This window comes from Telopea speciosissima, chromosome 3, assembly GCF_018873765.1.
Source record: "Telopea speciosissima isolate NSW1024214 ecotype Mountain lineage chromosome 3, Tspe_v1, whole genome shotgun sequence".
In the NCBI taxonomy this organism is placed as follows: Eukaryota; Viridiplantae; Streptophyta; class Magnoliopsida; order Proteales; family Proteaceae; genus Telopea; species Telopea speciosissima.
This window is the reverse complement of record NC_057918.1, coordinates 19384034-19407243: the sequence shown is the minus strand read 5'-3', so window position 1 is coordinate 19407243 and position 23210 is coordinate 19384034. Positions and strand designations below refer to the sequence as shown.

The window sequence follows — 23210 nt, the reverse complement described above, 5'->3', positions numbered from 1 at the left end:
GAGTTAGGGTATACTACTCAATAGTGTATTGTTTAAAGTTTTCTAATTTTTTTTTAGGTTAATGTGTATTGCAGGTGTAACTTGAAAAGTTGCACCTCCAATACACATCAAGGAAAAGGCATTATCTTCTAAATGGTTAAAAAAAAAAAAATTAATTATTAAAAACTTAAGTTTTATACACTGAAACAAGAATATCGCCCAATATGGCCATATATCGTGGTATGGCGTCCATGTCGGCACCATGGAGGCCATATCGGTCGATATTCTTACATAATCCATATCGACCAACGATATGTGCCCAACTCCAGCGATATGAAGCCATGGCGACGCCATGACAACTATGCACAAAAGGCAAGCTTGCTAACTGAATCACAAATCGATTTCTCTCCAAATGTCATGTCTATCCAAACCCACTCCCGATGAAGGGGGAGGGGACTTTTTCTACCCGGTCAGCAAGAGCGCAGGACTCTTTTCCAAATGGAAGAAGTCAAAGGGCATGAGAAAAACAAGTGATTTGTGTCTTCTTGCCCATTCCAGCAGAGGCAGCAACGGGAGGAGACCTGAATGTGCCGGTGAATGTGTAAGGCCTGAGTCGGGAGGCAGTTGGAGAGAGTGCGCCAAGAGGTGAGACTGTGGCGAGGAATGTGCCCTTTGAACTAGACGACTTTGTGTCAAGGAGGCCATATCCCAAGCTGAGTGAGCTGAATCTGCCAAAGGGGGAAGGGAGCCACAAAATAGTGTCACCTCTGCCACGATGACCTGGAGGGATGGGGGTGGGGAGGGAGCTCTAAAGATCCGCAAGAGGGGGGGGGGGACCAGGTGCCTCTGGAGATGATGGAAGTGACCAAGGAGGATCTGTCCAGCCCAGAGGAGTATATATCACAAGAACTCACAACTGAAGAGAGAACATCGGAGTGGTGCCATTTGTCAAACCAGAGAGAGGTTAAGAGGCCAGCATCAATCCTGCATGAGATGGCATCGATGGCTGTGTTTCACTTGCAAAATTCTGCGCCAAACCCAGGAAGAATCGGCAGTGGGGCTAACTGACCAAATGGAGTCCCTACGAAGAGGCCAGGCATAAACCCACGAAGACCAAATGCTGCCTTTGTCGTCAAACCAGAGAGAGTTTAAGAGGCCATCATCAATCCTGCATGAGATGGCATCGATGGTTATGTGTCTCACTTGCAAAATTCTGCGCCAAACCCAAGAAGAATCGACAGTGGGGCTAACTGACCAAATGGAGTCCCTTCAAAGATGCCCGGTATAAACCCAAGAAGACCAAATGCTGCCTTTGTTGTCAAATCAGAGAGAGGTTAAGAGGCCATCATCAATCCTACTATGTGTCTCACTTGCAAAATTCTGCGCCAAACCCAGGAAGAATCGGCAGCGGGGTTAACTATGCCCTATTTCTACATATTTTCGTATAAGAGCCAAACATGGCCAACTGTGAATTAAGTCCCGAGGATCGTGAGTATTCTTAGGGTGTTGATGCAACTGAATGAGCGAATGGCTCGACTAGAAAAATGATTGGCTAGTATGCAGCAATGTTGGGCCATTCTAGAATCATGCATAGCACCTCCCTGGGAAGAGAAGAGACCTTTCAAAGCACCAGAACCAAAAGTCAAGGTCATTGTTGGAAAGATTCTAGCAACCTGGGAAGACAAGGAAGAGCAAGACCTTGATGTTCCTACTGTCGAGACTTCCATTGAAAAATTTGAAGGCAACAAGGTTGTAACGTTGGACAATGAGGTATAGACTAAAGAACTTGGTGCTACAATTGAAGTAGCAGTCGAAGCAACAACTGAGTTGACTGTGGACCACAAAGAAGAAAAACCGAAGGAGCTCGACACCATAGTGAAGGTTGAAAAGGTGGAGGTAGAGAACACAGCTGAAAAGGAGACTATGAAAACGACAGCTGAGTACACATCTGCTGTGGAAGTTGATCATGTTGAGTTCATCATACCACATGAGTTTTTCGAGTAGAAAAAGCCATATCTTGAAGACTTCTTTCCCCATGTTCGTGAGTGGCCAGAGTACTGTTTCGGTTTGAAACTAGACGTGCACCATGCCAAGATTGTCCCTCGATTTTCTAAAACTTGTGGGCGAGTTTTCTCATGTGGGAGAGAGCTGATGCAGGTGAAGGAAGTTACTGTTCACGTGGTATTATTTGTGGATCCTTTTTGGTAGTGATTTGGTGGATCTTGATGCAGATTAGTTGCTATTTTGTTAACTTGCTATTTCTTTAGTTTCTATTTTGATGTTATTCTGTTTTAATCACAAAAGGGTAGAGTTTCTATTATGTTAGGTTGCTATTTTATTTACTGTCTACTTTGGATAATTGCTAAGATTTTAGTTAGTTTTTTGTAAAAGTCTCAATATTGCTTTGTAAGAGGGTTTCTATTTTGTTTTATTTCCTTTCATGTAATAGCAACTATCACTTTATGTGTAATGGACACTTGAGAGTCCTCCCAACAATTTGAATGAAAAGAAAATAAGAGTTATTTTACCACCATGTGTCTGTGGGAGACTGTTGCTCTGGGAGAGTGTGTGGTGAGCATAGTTATCAAGGCGTTGCCTAGGCGTCCAGGCTCCTTGGTCGCCTACATGGGTGGCCTTGGGCGCCTTATTGGTGTCGCCTTGATTTTTGGACCCTCTCCAACGCCTTGGTCGCCTTGATAACTATGGTGGTGAGAGGCCATTGGTGAGAGACCAAAATATGGTGACAGGCCGTGGGTGAGAGACCCATCCCTATCTCTTCTTTCCTTCTCTATTTGCTGTTTATTCATCTGTTCTATTTTATTTTCTGTGATTTAATCTAGTCTTGAGAAGCATTCGAAGGCCTGTTGCTACAGCTGAAAGTGAAAGTTGGACAGCCTATTGATCCCGACTGTGAGCTGTAATTACAGTAACATCTTTTGGGGTCAAATATTTGAGTTTTTTTTACTTTCTCCGGTTTATTCCCTTTTGTGTTCTCTTCGACAGTGTAACAATCATCCACTTTCAAACCCAGAAACAGAAAATAGAAGAATACAGATGAAGAATGAACAAGTGGAAGAAATAAAGATAATTACCGCTAAAGTGTTTCTACTCTTTTCTGCATGCTCATTTCCACTAAACAAATCAGAAGCCCACTTCAACAAATTGGTGTTCCAACTATTATGATCTCCCTAAAGAAATATTACAAGAAGAAATTAGAATGAGGTTGTTGACCAACTGATTCATCTGGTAAAACTTGTCCACCAACCATATACTATAAATACGATCAAGAAAGTAGAAGGCAGAAAGCAGCACCAACCTTCTTCACTGTGTGCCTATCATCAACAGAGGAATCTAACAATTGCTCATGCTCTTTTCCCTTTTTCTTCAGTACTTCCAAATGGACTAGTTTACCCCGCAAATCACTTATAATGATCTGCTTTGATTTCTGGACTCCATTTTCCTTCAGCAAATAGAGATCAGAACTTCTACCAGGAGCAAGCTGCAGGTACCAGACCCCAGGAGAAACTTTCATTTGCCAATACCCCAAATTTGCCATTACAATGGTATCAACCAAATGTGGCATGTTCTTCTTTCCAAGAATCAACTGAAGGCCTCGGGGAGGATCATGATCCTTTTCAGAGCAATGCCCTGGTTGTGATGGATTCAAGCGAGTTTAATAAAATCAAGAAAATAATTAATTAACTTCAAAGAAACTTTAATTGAAGGCACTCATTACCAGTCAGAAGAAGTGCATCAAGTTCAAATACCGCTTGCAATGTCCTTGTTTCTCCCAGGTTCTCAAGAAGAATATTATCCAGGTCATGTCTGAGAGGTTATCCAAATCAAAGGACCACCCAGAGAATCAGCCTTTTATTTGCAAAAACAAGTTTATGTAGAATTCTAAAAGGCATGCCATGGACTAAGGACTGATAAAATATATACATTTAACAAAACACATACATGGCAATAATGGGCTCAACAAGCCACGGTTCAGGGACATCGAGATTCATGGTGAGAGTTTTTGTCAATGGCATATTTGCAAATAACGCTTTAGGGCCATTTACCAAATAATCAACATGGCTGAAGTCATCCTGCAAATTAATAGTAGAATGAATATAATTCAAAAGAAATACACCAAATCCACATTTGCATTGATATTTGAACTTGAATTGATTTACAGTACCATTGATGGAACCACGTATCTGTAGTAATTTTTCAACGGAAGGTCGACTAGGGAGCTCTGCAAAAGAAAAAAAAAAGTGTAACAGTTTAGATTGTCTGTAGAAAGGAATTTACAATATAATGAAGCAAACCATTTTAGAAAATCTTTATTGAAAGAAACAAGAGAACTTAATAGCAAACTAAGAGATACGCATTATGTCAGTGAAGCTGACAACAAATCCCAGAAGGCATAACATGATTAAGACATAAATTTTATACAAAATATAAAGCCATAGTCTACAATGATGGTGATGAGAAAAAGGTCAATCCCAAGTTATTATCAGAAAATGGCTTATGATGCAGAGAGAAGTTTAAGTTCAGCATACCAACTAACCAGTGCTTTCCTTGTATTCCATTCAGTAAGTATACTTAAACATGCCTATCAATGAAAGTTTTGTAGTTCAAATGCTGATGTGGATGGAAGGCCTAAGGGTATTATCATCATTTCCTCTTTATATGAGGGGTAAAATTTCTCTAAGCCGAAAAAACATATATAGCCTAAATTAGATTAACAATTATAAAAAGAAAAATCATACTTCTTCCTATATTCTGCTCTCCCACTTTCTTCCAACTCTGTATCTATTGTGTAGACTATTTTATTGGGACATACAGCTGTTTTTAGAGTTGTTTGAGCTTCATTCTCTTCCCTCTTTGCTGTCCTGCTTAGCTGTAATCCTTGGTGAGTGGAGGTATGTAAGCTAGGGCTGCTTCAGTTTGATGTCTAATGCCCAGGAATAGAAAAGGTCTCAGTGTGATGTTTAATGTCCTCAGAAGGGTTGTGGTGATGGTTAAGAGTGTACATTGGCTATCATTGTATGTTCTATGATAGATCAATCAAATACGAATTGGAACATCAGCTCCCGACTTCGCATTCTCTGTCTGGCTTTTGTGGAAGCAGTTTCAAGTAATGCTCCAACATATTCTTGATGATTAATCAAATACGAATTGTAACATCAGCCCCCGACTTGGCATTCTCTGTCTGGCTTTTGTGGAAGTAGTTTCAAGTAAGGCTCCAACAGATTCCAGACCATCTATACACCCCCCCCCCATTTTTTTCTTCTCATAGGGAAGTGGTGGTAGCTAGTTCTAAGCAAACTGGAGCTAGTACCTTGATCTTATGGATGAGAAGTTACTGAGTAAATGCAAACCTACAAACATATGAACAAGGAAGGTTAAGCAAAATCATCGATTCAAGGTACTCAAGCATGATTTCAGTGCAGTTCTAATCATTGTTTTGATCAAATAACAGTGATTATTAGTATATATTGGCACTTATTTGACTGGCCTTTTCACATTTAAAGAATTTTTTTGGGGGTGTCCAGGGAGTCTTTGCTTAGAGACATATTTTCTATGATGTAAAGCGGATGAATTTTGCATGAGTTTTAAGGGGGAAATGACGCAGTGAAGTACAGGGGGGCTAGATATCGTTCTAGCACAAACGAACCCTCAAACCCACAAGGTAGAAGACAAAGGAAAATAGAGAACAAATTCAAGATGAAATTACAATCGTCCAAAGAGACCTTATATAATAGGTCATAAGACATTTCAAACTTACAAAAGTGCGCCAAAATTCAAAATTCAAAAATTGTGGCAAAATTCAAAATAAACAAAATGGGCGCCAAAACTTTGGAACCCTGGGAGGCCTTGAAAACAAAGGAAATTCCGGAAGAATGCCTTGGCTGAATCGGGCTCCACCCAATTTACTTGTAGATCCATGTCTCCCATTTCCAAAAACATAATTTAATAGCGAATCAACCAAGTGTGGGCAAAGTTATGCGTCCGGAAGTTAGCCCTGGAAAATTACTATTTTCTGCCGGACCAGGTCAACTTTTGCTGATCCAAGGAGTCCAAGAACCCTGCGGAGAGGCTGCTTCCCGACTTGAACCCGTGACCACTAGGTCACAATTATAGTACTAAATCTCGTCTTGGAAGAGGCCATTTCGACCAGACCGTAATTTTGGCGAAACATTGTATTTTTTCTGAGTTTTGCTTGGTCATTTTGGGGTGTAAAATGCTGAAATTAGGGAAATAAAAATTCTGAAACGAGATGACCAAAATTTTCAAAATATTGCATTTTTTAATTTTGACCTACCATCTCATCTCGGACCCACCGAAATATCCAAAATTTTGGCAAGATTTTGAACTATGGTCACAATGGAGTAACCTTACCATTGCACAGAGGTCCGCCCTCAGTGAAGAGAATGAGAGATACATATTAAAGAGTGCGAGCTAGAGGGGCGGGGAGAGAGAGAGAGTATTTTTGTCAACTTAAAAAGTATAACAAAAAACAAAGTGTTCATACTTTATATGATAGTATGATATATACAAGGCTGGGCTGGGCTGGGCTCAGACCAAGACCCCAACCTAAGCCCGGCCAGGCACGACCCCAGGCCTGGAGATCTCAGCCGTGGCCCAATCCGTAAGGGTGTCAATTTAGAACCAAAACCGAAACTGGCCGTTTAAAACCGAATTGAAATAAATCTGTTCGGTTTTGGTTTCAAACTTTGGAATCTTTATTCTTTACTAGGTTTAGTTTTGGTTTCCTGATTGAAACCATCGAATTGAAGCGAATTACTCATTTTCCCTCTCTCTCTCACCCCTCCCAGCCTCCTCCCCAGCCCAACGCCTTTCCTCGACTCTTTGCGTCTTCCGCCGGCGCGACTCCAACGTCCCTCCCCATCCCAAAATACGGCCTTACTCCTTGCCCAGCAGTGAGAAGATTTTGCTGTTAAGTATGGAAATCAGAGATCATACCCTCTATCGTGGGATTTTGGACCCTTGATAGGCCGCTTTGTTGTGGTTATCGGTTCCCCTCACTTTGCCCATTGTTGTTGTGGTTGGTTGGGGTTCCTCCCCTTCCTTTTTGCAGGCCATTGCCTTATCCCCTTTTATTGGCAGGGCCTTGTAATTGGCTCGTGACTGTATGTTTCCTTCCCCCCCCTTTCTCTCCCTTTGGTAATGATTTTTTTTATTAATCCAAAAAAAAAACAACAATGTTGATGCTAAATTCTATTTCTTTTTTATGTTCGGAAAAAGTTTGGTGGATTATGGCCCTAACAAGGTTTTTGTCGGCGAAAATGTAATAAAGTTTGCCCAAACACCTAAAATAGAGCCCAAACTGAATAAAAACCGGGGCAAAACCAAACAATGAACTTTATATGAAACCAAATAAAAACGAACCGAGTCGGTTTGGTATTGATTTGGAAAATATGCTCCTATTCGGTTTCGGTTTCCACATGTTGTACATTGAAACCGAAACCGAACCGATTGACTCTTACCAAACCATGGGCTGAAAAGCCCAGCCCAGGCCCTATTGGGCTTAGAGTGGGCTTCAGTAGGCTCGGGTTTGCTGGGCCAAACCAGCACCCCTAGCTTGTTCTGGGGCTTGGTAGCTGGGGAAATGATTGGTTTAGTTCATGAGAACAGGGTGAGTCTTTATTTCATGGACCAGCAAATGCCATTAGTGCTTTCAACCGTGCAGACTTGTGGCAGTGACAATTGTCCATCCATCTGTTTTTGTTAATTGCATGATTTTTCCAGATTTTTATGCAAGACTAGCGGCACCTTGAAAACTATGACTGTGAACTTGCAAACACTACAGATGTCCATATTTACCAAGCTTCTGTAGAAGGCATGAACCATCTGCTATCATTCAACCAGATGTTTAGGCATCTGATGTTGCTTCCTTATCTGATCATGCATATTTGAACATATGCTGATGATGCCATTTCAAAAACAACTCGGGAGTATATAGTGAAAGCCAAGAGTGAAGAGTTCACTTTTTTAAGGATTTCCATTGATAGTGTCCCAACATTATTTTATGCCAAGTTAATATCTTGTGTGATCTGATCTTGACAGGGAACATATGTATGGTGGGCTTGCCCTATATGGTGCTAAAAAAGGGATAGAACAGTGACTGGCTTGCCCTATTTGTTAATATTTTGATTCATTTGATCTGGACAGGTAACATATGTATGGTGGCTTTCTCTATGGTGCTGAAAAAGTGATAGAACAGTGACTGAGCTTGTACTGGTACCCTTGAGAAAATGGGGTGCTAAAGGAAAATAACCAGCATCTAATAGAGATTATGTTAGCAGCCTTTAGGAATGAATGCTTGAGTGATCAACAAGATCACCAAGCCACTATATTTATAATAAAAGAGGAGACAAAAATATTACAGACATACCCTCACCATAAGTGACTCTAATTAATGAGTCGACTAGGGGAAAAAAACCCAATAATGCCCCTGTGGGCTACATAACTCAACACTCCGCCTCAAGTTAGTGCATAGATATCACACATGCCCAACTTGGACAAAATAGGAAGAAAAAATTTCCCACCCAAGCCCTTAGTGAAGACATCTGCTAATTGATCATCAATCTTCACAAAAGGCATACAAATCTGTCCACTCTCCAGCTTCTCTTTAATGAAGTGTCTGTCGATCTCCACATGCTTCTTACGGTCATACTACATTGGGTTATGGGCAATACAAATGGCGGCTTTGTTATCACAGTACAACATCATGGGGAGACGATTAGCAACACCAAGGTCTTGAAGTAATCCTTGAATCCACAGCAACTCACATATTCCTTGTGCCATAGGCCCATAGCACAGAACTCTGCTTCAGCACTGGACCTTGCCATAACATTTTGTTTCTTGTTGCGCCAGATGACAAGGTTCCCTCCCACAAACGAACAATAACCTGAAGTAGACTTCCGGTCAGGAGAACCACCCCAATCAACATAGGTATATGCTTCAATATGGAGGTGATCATGCGGGGTCAACAAAATCTCTTTTCTTGGAGCTGATTTCAAGTAATGAAGGAATGCGAAGAACACCAGCCATATTTGTAGAATAGGGATCATGCATGAACTGACTAACCAAACTAACCGCAAATGTGATGTCTGGTCTAGTATGCAAGAGAAAAATTAATTTTCACACTAATCTTTGATAACAGCCTTTGTCAACAGGTTCACCATCTTTATCCTTTAGTCTAGTACCAGCTTCCATAGGAGTATCACAGGGATGGCAATCCAACAAACCAGTCTCAGATAAAGGATCCAGGACATACTTCCGTTGAGAGAGAAAGATGCCTTTTGAGGAATGAGCAACTTCAATCCCAAGAAAGTACCTTAATTTCCCTAAATTTTTATTTCAAACTCACGTCCTAGGAAGCACTTCAAACAAGATATTTCAACACCATCATTCCCTGTCAGCACTATGTCATCGACATAAGCTATGAGGATAATGACCTTGTCACCAGACTGTTTGATGAACAGAGTATGATCAGCATTACGCTGTTTGTAACCCACTGAAATCATGGCCTTGTGAAATCTACTAAACCAAGCCCATGGAGACTGCTTCAGCCCATAGAGTGCATGCTTCAGTTTGCAGACTTTCCCATGAGTTTTTTCAAATGAAAAATCCTAGAGGAATTTCCATGTACACTTCCTCCTCAAGCTCTTCATGAAGGAAAGGATTCTTAACATCAAGCTACTGCAAAACCCACCCAAAATTCACAACACATGATAGAATGCGAACAGTACTCAGTTTCGTAATGGGAGCAAAGATCTCCTGGTAGTCCATGCCATATGTTTGGGTGAAACCCTTGACCACAAGTCTGGCCTTGTAACTGTCAACGGTGCCATCCATCTTCTGTTTGACTACAAACACCCACTTACATCCAACTGGCTTTTTCCTTGGAGGAAGAACAACAAGGTCCGAAGTATTATTTTTTCCTAAGGCTTTCATCTCTTCCACCATAGTTGCTTTCCATTTTGTATCTGTAAAAGCTTCTTGCCACTTCTGTGGAATAGAAACAGAAGAAAGAGAAGACACAAAAACATGATAGGAGGGGGAAAGAGGATCATAGGAAACAACATGAGATATGGGATGTTGGGTACATGCCCGAATACCTTTATGGACAGCAATAGGTAATTCAAGAGAAGAAGAATTCTTACCAGATGGAGTAGTAGGCTCTGGCTCAAAGGATGGCAATGGAATGAGTAAAGGCGCCATAATGGTGGTGGTTTCAACTTGCTTTTTAGGTGTTCGAGTGAAGACACGAAGATTTGGTCGGTCAAGTCTTCCTTGAATTTTTTCAACCTGTTGTCCAATGAAACTAAGAATAGGCTGCTCCCCCTAAAGTGTATCCAAAGAATGCCCTTGATCCGGCAACTGCTCCCCTTGAAGAGGATTATGGGAAGGAGACGCTGGGGGTGTAGTGGCAGTAGGTACCACAGGTGGTGGTGTGGCAGCAATAGGTAATGCCGGCACATCTTCACAAACTGAGTCCAATTCCCCTGAAGATGTAGCGACGAATAATATGGTAACGACTAATGAAAAACGATGTCCATGGAAACCAGCACACGGCGAGATGGAGGATGGTAACATTTGTTGCAGAATAACCCAAAAAAATACACTTGACACTACGAGGATCAAGTTCCCATGTCAGTGATGATTGCGAGCACAGCACACACAACCGAAAACCTTGGGGGGAACCTTGGGGGGAATAAGGAAGGAGGAGGAACCCTGAAGGACAGCAACAGGAGCACGAGATCTCAGAACTCGAGTAGGCAAGCGATTGATTAGGTAGGCAGTGGTAAGAACAGCATAATTCCAGTATTGGGAAGGGACATTCCGGTCAAACATCAAGGCACAAGCCATTTCAAGGAGGTGGCGGTGGTAGTAGTATTCGAACCAGAACCAGTATGCAAGGCTGATCGATCCATGGGAGTAGGGTCCAACATAGCTGAACGGTGGTGATCCTCAATATGAACCAATGCATAAGACTGCTCCAGGGTAGGAAAAGGATCCCTACTGAGAATCTGGACTCTAATTTGATCATACTCAACATTGAGACCAGCCGAAAAATCATATACTCGAATTTTATCAACATGTTTACGGAAGGCAGCACTATCAGTAGCATTAGTGAGCTGATAATCCGAGTAATGATCAAGTTCTTGCCAGCACTTACGAAGCTCTGTATAATATTGGGAGACAGATAATTCATTTTGCTTGGTATCATGAATCTTCTTCCAGAGTTCATATACTTGAGCATCATTCCCAACTTGGGAGTAAGTGTCCTTTGCACCTTTCCATATTTGAGCAGCAATGTCCAACAGAAGGTAACCCAGTGCAACAGTAAGATGCATAGAACTAAGAAGATAAGATATTACCATGGAATCATGGGAAAGCCATCGATCTTGGACAGGACCTTCTTCTTCAGGTTTGACAAGAGTACCAATAAGGTGTCCTGTAAAGCCACGACCAACGATGGTAAGGTAAGTAGATTGAGACCACATCAGATAATTAGTCCCATCTAACTTGATAGTAGTGGCAGCGAAAGGAAGGTACTCAGTACGAACGAATCCATCTGATGGAGATGAGGCTGTAGTGAGATCTGACATAATGGCAAGAGAGTGGGCAGACGGGTTTTAAAAAATCCATAAATTTAACCGTCAGAATAGGCTAAAAACTGGATCGAGTCTCCCTCTGGTAGTGGCGAAGATGTCCTCCAAAAATCAGCACCTTCTGATGAGCCAATAAAAAAACTTATTTTAGTGTAAAAAAATTAGGTAAAACCTGATTTGGAGAAATCACAGCTTCAAATCTGATTGTGTATTGATTCAAATCTGCAGTCTTCAACCAGGAATGGATGTTGACCAATAACCAGCAGAAAAAAATCTCCAAAGAAAGAGCAAAAATCGATCTTCAAAAAATTGCAGAAATTGATCTTCAAGGAGGAGAGGACCTGCCAGCAGAATCTGGTCAGCACCTGTCTTCGATTAACAACTTCAATGAGGTAGAATGGAGAGCAGCATCTAGATCTACAGAAGATCACCTCATAGTGCTGCCCTTAATGTTTGAGAAGAGCCGAGAGTGAGAGAGAAGGTTTTACGAGGTTGTGGTAAGAAGAAAAAAAAGTCTAGGGAGACGTCGTGGACAGCAGGGAAGGGAGAGGGAAGAGAAAAAAAAAAAAAGAAACAGAAGACTGTAACCTAGATCAGAATTCATACTCTAATACCATGTTAGCAGCCTTTAGGAATGAATGCTTGAGCGATCAATAAGATCACCAAGCCACTTTATTTATAATAAAAGAGGAGACAAAAATATTACAAAAATACCCCCACCATAACCAACTCTAATTAATGAATCGGCTAGGGGGGAAAAACCCAATAATGCCCCTGTGAGCTACATAACTCAACAGATTACTAAGACATTCTTGTTTGATATGAATGTCCAATAAACGTTCTGGTAAGATCTAGTGTTCACAGTTGCATTCCAAATGAACCACATCCCCAGTCAGATTCTCAACTATTGTACTCGCTCTCTTATTCCCTCTTTCACTGGGTTTTCCATCCTCCTTTTCTGTGGGGTGTATGAACTTCTGTGTTGAAGTTTCTACTAAAGGAACTGGGGTTCTCAATCTCTGTACCCATGTCACTATATTGTGATGCTAAAGCAGCGATCACCATTGTAAGTTATCCCTCCAAAGATTAATAATGAGAAAAAACAATTAAATTTGATAGGCACTTTATTAAAGAAAACCTGCAGGGTGGCCAACTTTAGATGCCATATATCCAGAAATTTAAATTGCTGATATCCTACTATGGGTCTCAATGAGCGTCTTGTATCATGATATAGAGACCAAGTTAGGCATGTTTGGTATTCATGTACCAACTTGAGGGGTTGTGCTATTACATGCTTACATAAGTGTAAGTGAACCTGTGTACATAGTATTGTCATTTCTTCACGTGAAGGTTACGACTGTTATGGACTGGAAACAACTATTTATTTTGGTACCCAGTGCACGAGGCTCCCGCCACTGCAGGGTCTGGGAAGGGTCATAATGTATGCAGTCTTACCCCTGCTTTCGCAGAGATGCTGTTTCCAGACTCGAACCCGTGACCACTTGGTCACAATGGAGCAACCTTACCGTTGCACTGAAAACAACTACAAATACTAAAATCTATACATATTAAAAAAATGCATATCATCCTATTTTCTTCACAGATTCTTTGTTCCTAATCTCATGTTCACAGCAATGGGGCCACCATTATGAATCATATTAAATCAACAGATTCAGTGAGATTTAGCTGTAATACTACATGCAGAGGCAATTATCAACTTCTCACCATTGGATTAAGTACAATCCTCATGTTTGGCTGAATGCATTTCCAAAGTACTCGAAGAAGTGGAGAAAGCTTCTGGCCTGACGGACTTAATGGATCAACTACAGCATCAATATGAATACTTGAATTTTCATTAGCCAAAACAATAGCACTGCAAAACAAAAGATCAAAAACTTAGATTTAATTAAGTGAAAATCTGCACCTACAGACATTTATATAACCCAGAATGTCCTTGGGGGAGAAATTCAGGAGAAAGAGCTCTACAATGAAGTAAGCAAGTGAGCACTATCATCTAAGAAGAATGGCAATGAAGCAAACCATGCCACACAACATATCATTCAGTCCAATTTAAGATCCTTAAACTTAGGCAGGACCATAGTTATAGGGTTAAAGGATATAAAACACGAGGTCAATCAATGAATATTATTGCAAAGCAACAGATTGTTTTTGACTTGTTACCTTTCTCGTTTTAGACACAAAAGGAATATATGGTACAAAGGAGGTAAAAAACCTAACATACAGATGGAAAAGAACAGCTTATTGTTAGTCTTCAAAGTTAGCAACAGGGTTAATTAGGTTATTGGGTCTCTATACATATGTCATCTCAGAGATTGTAATTCACACTTTGTTGAAATTAATTAATATTTTGGCAGTTTATTGTCTTTATTGTTTAGAGGCTGCAGATTAAAAACCTTAATCTGACTCGACTAATTTGACTCAACCTGCTTCTTGCGTTTGGCACAGGATTCTAAAGGTGAGGTGTCTTGCTCTAGAGACCATCTCATCCAAGATGGCTGATGGCTATCCACCTCCATTTGGCTCGACAACTGGCATCCTATGGTTGTCCATTTTTCAGTGGCTGTTGCTCGAGCAATTTACTCCTCTGGCATTGGCAAGCACACCCCAGTTGCTACCATAATCTCTCACGGTGAATGGCCCCCCTTGACTCACCCCCTCTTTCCGATGTCTGGAACACCTTGCCTCCCTGCTCCCTGGCCAGACTGGTAGAGCTGATAAAGTTTTTTGGCTCCCTTCTTCCACAGGTATCTTCACCTCCTCCTCAGCTTGGGACTTCGTCAAATCGAGAAGGCCCCTCTTCCCTTGGCATAAGATTGTTTGGTTCAAAGCAAGGTTCTAAAACTCAGTTTCGGCACTGGTTTTGACCAACCAGAAACCGAGATATGGTCGAACCTGGTCGAAACCAGGATTTTTTTCCCAGCCAACTTGAGTTGGTGGTTTCGAGGCTCAGAAATACTCTTTTTGCTTTGGTTTTTTCCATAGAGTCTATTTTTTATATTCTAAACAAGATGCATGAACTACTTTCACAAAAAAAAAAAAAAAAAAAAAAAAAAAAAAAAAACAAAATGGTACTTGTGGTTATTGACCAAAGTTTACTAGTGTACGCACAGTGTACTAAGAATCATAGTTGTCATTTGTCAAGGGCGGCGCTTATTTATGCCAAATATCATTTAAGTAAACGTAAAAACATTTACTTAAAATATTATTCATAAATAAGCAAATACCCCCTATTTGAATCCAATAAAAATAGTTAAAAATAAATTCCAAAAGGATAAAAAGTCAACACCCCAGTTCAAGAACAAAAATTGGAATTTTGGTGGTAGGTGCAATTTTCAACTTTTAAATACTGGGTTTTTTTCGCAAACCTAAAAATTCCATAAATCTTAATATGGTAAAACATTGCTAAAAAACATAAGTGCGGTAAAATATTTTCATTGAAAATATATTTTTTAATATCAAAACAAATGAATATTGTACCGCACTTATGTTTTTTTAGCAATGCTTTACCATATTAAGATTTATGGAATTTTTAGGTTTGAGAAAACAACCTAGCATTTAAAAGTTGAAAATTGTACCTATTTTGAAAATCCAATTTTTGTTCTTGAACTGGAGGGGTTGACTTTTTATCCTTTTGGAATTTTATTTTTTAACTATTTTTCTTGGATTCAAATAGGGGGTATTTGCTTATTTATGAATAATGTCTTAAGTAAATGAAACATTTACTTAAATGATATTTGGCATACCTGTACTGTTTTCGAGCCAGGTGTCCTAAAGTTTCGATGGGGTAAGTGAGTTATATAGGTGTTCAGGTCGAATCTTGCAAAATATGGACTGTTTCGGGCGAAATAGGTCCAAATGGCTCGAAACATGGGACTTTTTAGAATCAATGGCCATCTGTCCACATCTCTAAGGCCCTGGTACATCTTCACTGTTTGGCGAGCTCTATCTAATGCCTCCCAACTAAGTCTTTCCTATCTTGGAACGGAGTTGAAGATGCTGATCACTTTTTTTTCTCCTGTCCCTTCTCCTCCTCTGTTTGGAATAGAGTCCTCAGTAGATGCTGGCCCGATAGTATAAGAATCCTATCCCTTCAGATAGAGTGGATTTGGGTGGATATGACATTTGCAGAGAAATCTCTTTGTGATACAGCTGCCAAGCTTACCTTCAGTGTCACTGTCAACCATATTTGGATGGAAAACAATCTTTGCAGATGGACTTCCAACTCCCGTTCCAATGATAAGATTTAGAATGCCATCTTCTTTGTTGTTAGTTCTAAGCTTTCCCTGCGCCCTCTCCATAATGTAAGGGACTACCCAAGGAACAGGCTCATTGTTGCCTCCTGGGATTTGCCCCTCTCTCCTTTGCAGCCCGCTGCCCCCCCTTTGATAGGCTTGTGTAGTGTTGTAAAATGGGTTTAAGGGTATTTTTGTCCTTGTCCGTATTCTAGAATGTTCTCTCGTTTATTATAATAAAGAGGGGTTGTGATCAATTAGTCACAAGCCGTTATTCTCAAATCTCAACATGGTATCAGAGCAAGGGGATCCACTTCGGGATCCGAACCCCAATGGTTCTCATCTCGAAACCCTAGGCTTTCTCCATCGTTTATCTCTTTCTTTTTCTCGGTTTTTGCACCACCGTGATGCAGCTCCAAGTAGGAAGAAGAAGAAGTCCTAAACTTAGGATTTAATTAGGGAGCCATAGGTTAGGTTTATGTTGCTTCAATTTTCCATACTTAGTTTATTTTTTGCTTTTTAAATCGAACCGGTTTAAATTGGTTGCATCCAATTGGTTCAGTTGGTCTGATTTAAGTGAAGTGCTCCTATTGGCTAATAGGTTCTTAAATCCTATTGGCTAGTAAGGAATCTTCTTTTAAATCAGTAGTTTTAAGTTAGATTCTTTTATTTTAAGTTAGTAGGGGTTAGTTAGGTCATTACACTATTTTAAGTAATTAATTAGACTTAAACCGCTCCCTTCCACGATTTTGTGAAGGAGAGGTATTTAATTTGTAGTAGGAATTGGCCTATGGCCTTATTATAAATAAACAAAATCATGGAGGGCTCCCCAGAATTGAATTTTAGAAAAAAGAAGACTGTTTGCTGGCTGCGAATTGCTGCTGCTGCTCCTTGGAGTGTTGCCTTGTGGATCTATCAAGGAAGAAGGACGGGTGGACTTCCTGTGACTCCTTACGCTGTGACGGCTGGGAGGTTCTCTCTTTGTGAAGGTGGTTTCATCCTTCATTGATCAAGCTGCTGCTGGTGGAATCCTGTGGTAAGTTTGAATTTAAATTCTGTTTTCCATTCCTTCTCCTTCCCCATTCGATCCCCCTTTAATTTCTGTTTTAATTTCATAAACCCTAGTTCAATCTAAGTTCTGTCCAGCTTTATCCCCTTGCCCAATTCCTCTCAGATTTCAGGCATATCATCCCTATCCCAGCCCCTATACACGATCCTAGTTTGAACCCAATCTGATCATCTAAAACCCAACTTCAAACCTCCATCCAAAACCCTGAGTTTCACCCTAGAACCTGAAACCTAACACCCAAACCCTAACTCTAATTCTGCAGGAATTTTAAACTCATCCAAATCTCAATATTTTTATAGCAAAATAATCCCCTAGACCTGCTGATCATTACCATATATCACATTCACCCCTAACCCTAGCCTAAACCCTAAATTAGCCGTAAACAGCCCCAAATCTGCCCTAAACAGCAGACTTTAATCTGGCTCCTAGTAGGTCTCCTACCTATCTGGGACTACATTACGCCGCCACCACCATCTCTCCCTTCTCTTCTTAGTTCTAACCACCGCCTCAGCCACCTACACCCTTTACCGCCTCTGCCACCTACACCCTCTACCGTCTCCGCCACCTTCATCGTTCACCACCTTCACCACCTACACCCTTCACCGCCTGCCACCACTTGTGGCAGCTCCACTCTCACCTCTCTCTCAGTTTCACCCTTAGTGGTAAAGCTACTCCTCCCACCAAGGGGATTTTTGATCATTCATGGTCTGATTATTTTCATTTTTCAGAGGTTGATGTCCTCTTTTGGATCCACGACGTGTTGATGTATTGGTGATTTGTCTCTGACCAGCAACCATGAGTGATTTTGAGATCTCCTCCACATCAACTGGACAAGAAGGAGTCAATCAACAAGATCTTGTTCCGTTCCCTGCTAGCTCCATTAAATTAAATGGGAGCAATTATTTGATGTGGGCGCGATCTTGCTTCCTTGTCGTTGGTTCTCGTGGTCTTTTTGGCTACCTTACAGGAGGCAGAAGCTACTGGTATGCCTACCACTGTTGGTCCTGCCCAAGACAAATGGATAACATCAAACTTTCTTGTGGTGTTTTATCTCATTAACTCCATGGATCCTACAGCTATTTACTTGTTAACACTGCTGCCAATATTTGGAAGAGAGCCAAAGACACGTACTCTCAGGTCGGTAATGTTGCTCAGTGTTATGAACATCGTCAGAAAAATTCGTTCTACCAAACAAGGTAAGTTGTCTCTTTCCCAGTATTATTCGGCAACAGTTAGATTTCTATGGGGCCTTTACCGCTACATGTGATACTGATAGTACAACATTTTAAAAAATGGGAGGATGGTCTTCGTGTTTTCAACTTTCTTGCAGGACTTAACATTGAATTTGATCAAATTCGTGCTCCATATCCCCAATCGAGACCCCTTTCCGACACTTGAGCAGGCTTATGCCATGGTGCAATCAAAGGAATGTCGTTGTAATCCCATGGTCCACCCAGTTACTCAGGAACGATCAGCTTTGGCCACTAGTTCTAAAAATTTATCTCATGGTAGTCTCTCTCGTGGTACTGGTGATCGTCCTCCTTCTGATCGAACTCCAGTGAAGTGTGACTATTGTGGCAAGGAACATCATACCCGTGGAGAAGTGTTGGAAATTACATGGGCGCCCCACTGATACTCAGGGTCGCAGATATAGTCGTCCCTCTTCTGCCCGAGCACATCATACTTCATCTGAAGACACTACTGCAGTTGACCAATCTCTTCCTCAGGAGGTTCTCCATACTCTACGTAGTTTAGTGACTCGGTTAGACTCATCTTCTTCAACGACTCCATCTACAGCCTCGGCTACTTCCCTGCCAGGGACCTTTGAACCGTCTACTTCTGACCACCAAGGTATTTTTTCTATGGCCATAGTTCCTCCGTCACATCCAATTCTTGGGTCATTGACTCAGGGGCTACTGACCACATGATCAGTTCTCCCACTTGATTTTCCCAATACTCTCCTTTGTCAGGGAATACCAAAGTTCGAGTAGCTGATGGTTCCCTTTCTTCTGTTTCTAGGAAGGGTACTATCAAATACACTCCGTCATTATCTCTCTTCCGCTTTGCACTTTCCCAAGTTTTCCACTAATTTACTTTCTATTAATAGTTTTACAGGGGACCTCAATTGTAAAGTAACCTTTTTTCATCATCATTGTTTTTTTCAGGACTTGGTGAGGGGAAATACGATTGGTTGTGGTAAGGTGTTTGGTAGTCTTTACTTGGTTGAGAGTTCATCATTAGCAATGGTTTCCCAGTCTGATTCGTCTGCTTCTGCATTAGCTGAATTACATCGGTGGCATTGTCGTTTGGGCTATTCCCCCTTTAGGCGTTTTATCTGTTTTGTTTCCTAGTCTAGTGAAGACTTGTAATCTCAATAATTTTATTTGTGATGCTCGCACTTTTGGAAAGCAAACTCGAGCAATTTATCCTATTTTTTATAATCGTAGTTTGGTTCCTTTTAGTTTGATTCACTCTAATGTATGGGGCCCTGCTTGTTATGTTTCTACTTCTAGTTATAGGTAGTTTGTAACTTTCATGGATTGTTTTAGTTGTACCACCTGGTTTACCTTATGCACCAGAAAAGTGATGTATTTTCTTGCTTTCAATTATTCCACAAAATGGTTCAAACCCAATTTGATGCCAAGGTAAAGATACTTTGATATGACAATGGAAAGGAATATATATTTTTTTGGATGAATAAAAATTTAATTATGAAGAAAAGAGGGAATATACAAGCCTAAGGGCAGCAAGCCGAAACTAGGGACTAGTTAGGGCGCAAAATGGATGTAGTGAGGCCCTAGGAGACAACAATGAGCCTGTTCTTTGGGGAATCCTTCACATCACGGAGGGGGAGGGATCTAGCTTTAGATGAAACATAAAAAAAGATGGCCTTCCAAATCATGTCGAAAGAGCGAGAGTTGGATGTCCATCTTCTAAGGTTGCGCTCCATCCAAATGTGAGAGATAGTGGCACAAAAGGCAATCTTGCCAACCGAATCACAGATCGACGTCCCTCCGAATATCATGTCAATCCAAATCCATTCCCTACTAAGAGGAAGAGGAGTGCGACGACCGGGCCAACAATGGCGGAGAACACGGGTCCAAATGGAGGCAGCAAAGGGGCAAGAAAAGAAAAGGTGATCGACATCTTCAGTCCCATTCCAATAGAGACAGCAGTTGGGAGGGACCTGAATATGCCGATAAATAAGGAAGGCTTGGGTAGGAAGGCAGCTAGCAAGGGCGCACCAAGCGGTGAAGCTATGACGAGGAATGTGACCATGGAACCAGACAACTCTATACCAAGGACAAGGGGAAGGAATATATTGATGGATTATTTCAGGCATATTTGTCCATCCATGGTATCATCCACTAAATGAGTTGTGTTGACATTCCAGCTTAGCATTGCGTTGTTGAAAGGAAGAATCGGCATCTCTTGGAGGCAGCCCGATTCCTAATGTTTGCCATGAACGTTCCACCTCGTTTTTGGGGTGATGTTATACTGTTGGCAACATACCTTATTAATTGGTTGCCCTCATGGGTTTTATGGTGCCTCCTAAGGTTTTTGGGAGTGTTGTTTTTGCTCGTAAATCGGAATCACCATGTTCATGGCAAATTTGATCCCAAGGGGTTGCGTTGCATTTTTTTGGGTTATTTTGCTACCCAGAAAGGATACAAGTGCTACCATCCTCCCTCTAGAAGGCTGCTTGTCACTATACAAGTTGTTTTTTGGGAGCCAGAGGCGTATTTTCCAACTCCTGCTCCTCTTCAGGGGAGTCTACCAGGGAAGAGGTGCCCCTGTTTACTTCTCTTGATGTTCCCATGGTAGAAGATACATCGGTTGAACTCGAGGATGGATTAACGAGGCAGGAACAGGAGCAATCTCAGGTCCAGGGGAGACTAGGAAATCTGACACCTTGAAGTTTTTTTCCGGAGGAACGTGGCATAACAGAAGCAAGTTGACAATACCACCACCATTGCATCTAACAAGTTGTTGCTCTCTGATCCAAGTTCTTCACCAACTCATCCTGGTAATTCTCTTTGGATCCTACTCTAGATTTATCGATTGCTATTTGTAAACCTCGTAGAACTTGTATTAATCCCATTTCTAATGTCGTTTCTTATAACTGTCTTACCCCAATTTTTCCATGCTTTTGTATCCACCGTGTCTTATGTTTCCATCCCTAACACCTGGAAGGAAGCAATGGCCAATTCAAGATGGAAAGATGCAATGAATGAAGAAATGAGAGCACTGGGAAAAAATGACACGTGGGATGTGGTGACTCTTCCTCCAAAAAAAAAATTGATTGGTTGCAATTTGCAAATGGGTCTTCATTGTCAAACATAAGGCAGATGGAACATTGGAAAGATATAAGGCAAGACTAGTTGCTAGAGGATTCATTCAGACACATGGGATCGACTATCAAGAAACCTTGGTTCAAGTAGCAAAGATGAATATTGTCAGAGTCATCATCTCTTGTGTAGCTAACCAAGGCTGGGATCTTCAACAATTGGACGTGAAGAATGCCTTTCTTCATGGGGAGCTTGAAGAGGATGTATATATGGACATTCCACGGGGTTTTGCTGCTAAAGAAACTTAGGGCAAAGTATGTCGTCTCAAGAAAGCTCTATACGGTCTAAAACAGTCACCAAGAGCTTGGTTTAGACTTTCCATAGAGCGATGGTGTCGATTGGCTACAAACAAAGTGATGCTGATCATACTTTGTTTATCAAGAAGAGAGGTCAGCACATCACGGTATTGATCGTTTATGTAGACGATATTTTCATCACTGGAACTGATGTTGATGAGATAAGTAAGTTGAAGACTTATTTGGGGACAGAATTTGAGATTAAGGATCTAGGGACACTCAGTTACTACTTTGGGATCGAGGTCGCTTATTCAGCTCAAGGTATCTACGTCTCACAACGGAAGTATACTCTTGACTTGTTATCTAAAACAGGAATGTTGGGGTGTAAGCCTGCAAATACCCCTTTGGAGCCAAATACTCACCTAAAGAGTAAGGATTGAGATCTCGTGGATAGAGGCAGCTATCAGAGACTGGTTGGTCGTTTGGTATACTTATCACACACATGGTTTGATATAGTGTTTGCATATAGTATGGTGAGACAGTATATGCATGATCCACACTCCGCTCATCTAGAGGTGGCATATAGGATCCTGAGAAATTTGAATGTCCACGAGAAAGATGTCCTCTTTTCTCCTCAGGGCCACTTACGAGTTGAGGCCTACACTGATGCAGATTGGGCAGGTTGTCCGGATGATAGGAGGCCTACCTCGGGATATTGTACCTTTGTTGGTGGGAATCTAGTAACCTAGTGGAGCAAGAGGCAATCTGTTGTTGCCCGATCCAGTGCTGAAGCAGAATTTTGGGCTATGGCCCATGGTATATGTGAGGTCCTTTGGCTGCAAGGACTTCTTCACGATTTATGTGTTCCTGTTGAGCTGCCTATGCACCTATACTGTGATAGCAAATCAGCAATAAAGATTGTTCATAACCCAGTGCAACACGATTGTACCAAGCATATTGAGATCGATCGTCATTCCATAAAGGAGAAGCTGGACCAAGGAGTAATATGCATTCCATTTGTTCAATCTGGGGATCAGTTAGCCGATATTCTTACTAAGAGTATTAATAGTAAAAATTTTGTATCTATTCTTAGCAAGTTGGGCATGTTTGACGTTTATGCACCAACTTGAGTGGGAGTGTTGTAAAATGGGTTCAAGGGTATTTTTGGCCTAGAGGTATTTCTGTCATTGTTCCTATTCTAGAATGTTCTCTCGACTATTATAAATAAAGAGGGGATGTGATCAATTAGTCACAAGCCATTATTCTCAAATCACAACATAGCTTGGTGTACCAGTTTTTGGTTTTGTCTTTCTCTTTCCCCCTTTGGGGCCCCTTGCATCTTTCCACTTTCCCTTTGGAATTGAATTCTTTATTCAACCCCCCCTCCAAAAAAAATAATGACTTAGGCTTGAAAAGCCCAGGGCTAGACACAAATGGATTATTAAACCATGTAATTATTATCAGGAACATGAAGTGTTTAAATTTTCTTGTGACAACTCCTTGACAACACAAAGCTGTAAAAGGAAAACGATTACTGCCAGGGTCTGGCCAATACATCTGCTTGTGGCAAGTAAGCAACAATTTTGACTTTTAAGAAAGACACCCATAATAGAAAGTTATAAGCGAAATTTTTTTGGGGGAAGGGATAACTACAACAAGATTTTTAGATATACATTTAAAATCAGCATCAA

General features: G+C 41.1%; 1 protein-coding gene across 1 annotated transcript in view; it reads right to left on the bottom strand.

Moving 5' to 3' along the window:
- LOC122654328 (UDP-glucose:glycoprotein glucosyltransferase) overlaps positions 1–23210 on the bottom strand; it is a 155638-nt gene that overhangs the window by 20356 nt on the left and 112072 nt on the right. Inside the window, exons 24-29 of the mRNA XM_043848377.1 lie at positions 13338–13485; positions 4163–4219; positions 3940–4070; positions 3716–3804; positions 3296–3627; positions 3072–3167 (exon numbers count right to left, since the gene is read on the bottom strand). Of these exons, the coding sequence (XP_043704312.1) occupies positions 3072–3167; positions 3296–3627; positions 3716–3804; positions 3940–4070; positions 4163–4219; positions 13338–13485 (853 nt within the window). The remainder of the gene's footprint in view (positions 1–3071; positions 3168–3295; positions 3628–3715; positions 3805–3939; positions 4071–4162; positions 4220–13337; positions 13486–23210) is intronic.